Raw genomic sequence first — 1188 nt, 5'->3', positions numbered from 1 at the left:
TACACCGACCTCGAACACACACACCTAAAAACGGGTCACCACCACCACCTTAAAATATACGACCACCACAATAGCACGATCACTGCCAAGGTATAGATTTACTGCTCATTTAAAATTACGTGGAGACAAACAAAATGGAGAGTGATCTTTAAGATGGAGCAGGGAAGATCCCTGCTAAACATGTGCAACATGCGTCCTTAATGGCGGAGGCTCAAGCCGAACCGCTCATGTGGAGACCTGCGTTCTCGACTCTGAAATGTGAAAAAGCTCTCGAGTGTTCACGTCGACTACTGAACAACAACACGCTACTATTTAAGCTGGTGCGGTGGTTCAATTTCCGCGTCGAACACGACCGAGTTCAGCTTAATTGTGTCGACATTCGAGACACTGAGGCTTCACTTGACAGCAAGAGCACAAGTGCAAAGTGGCAGAGCCAATTCCATACTGTACAGACTGTAGTGACCGATTCATTCAAGACGTTCAAGATGCTCTTTAGCGATGCGTCGCTCCGGACCAGACCGCCATCTTCATGCAGATGAAATAGGCCTTCCGCTTGGCAGACAAGGACTGTAGCGGCGAGATCGACGCGGACGAAGTGGCAGACATGCTGGAGGCCATCTTTGCCCAGTCTGGCGCGGTCAAGCAAGGCGAGATCCACAAATACGTCGAGGAATTCATGCGTGTGGTGGACAAGGATAACAGCGACTTGGTGTCGTTCGAAGAGTTCGTCGAGGCGCTGGAGAACGGCCTAATCTCAAGGTGAAGCTGTACACGCAACGTAAACCCAAGGCCTCGGCTCTGGTAGCCAGACCGGAGCATGTGCTTGCAGCTATCAATGAGAACGAGGACGACGCGGGAGATGCGAGCGAGAACGACGAGCCGAAGGTCGTCGACGTGAACTCTGGCGACAAGATTCAGTCCAAACTTCCACCTTTGGATGTGCAGGAAGCGAATGTCAACAATTCTCGAGCCGCGATGCCGTCACGTGAGAGTTAACGCAACTCGTCCCAAGCTTCGTCCTTTGAGAAGAACAAGAGAGTATCGTCGGATGCGTCATCGGCTCCTGCCATGTGTCGCGAGCACGACGTTCTTAATGTGGAGGAATTCTCCAGTAGCGACATCGCGGCGCAGATGAAGACTGCGTACGTGGAATGGCTGCTGGAAGAACGTCGCTACGAGAAGGTGTCG

General features: G+C 52.0%; 1 protein-coding gene across 1 annotated transcript; it reads left to right on the top strand.

Moving 5' to 3' along the window:
• Positions 1-227: 227 nt before the first annotated feature.
• On the top strand, positions 228-752 carry PITG_09658 (uncharacterized protein; the record flags this gene model as incomplete). The annotated part of the gene is made up of 3 exons (XM_002903226.1): positions 228-455; positions 545-595; positions 648-752. 3 exons carry the CDS (start codon positions 228-230, stop codon positions 750-752), a joined length of 384 nt encoding a protein of 127 aa, XP_002903272.1.
• Between the last annotated feature and the right edge of the window lie 436 nt (positions 753-1188).

Source organism: Phytophthora infestans, genomic scaffold (assembly GCF_000142945.1).
Source record: "Phytophthora infestans T30-4 supercont1.15 genomic scaffold, whole genome shotgun sequence".
NCBI classification, from domain to species: Eukaryota; Oomycota; class Peronosporomycetes; order Peronosporales; family Peronosporaceae; genus Phytophthora; species Phytophthora infestans.
The sequence above is the reverse complement of the archived record's forward strand: the minus strand, read 5'-3'. Positions and strand labels throughout refer to the sequence as shown.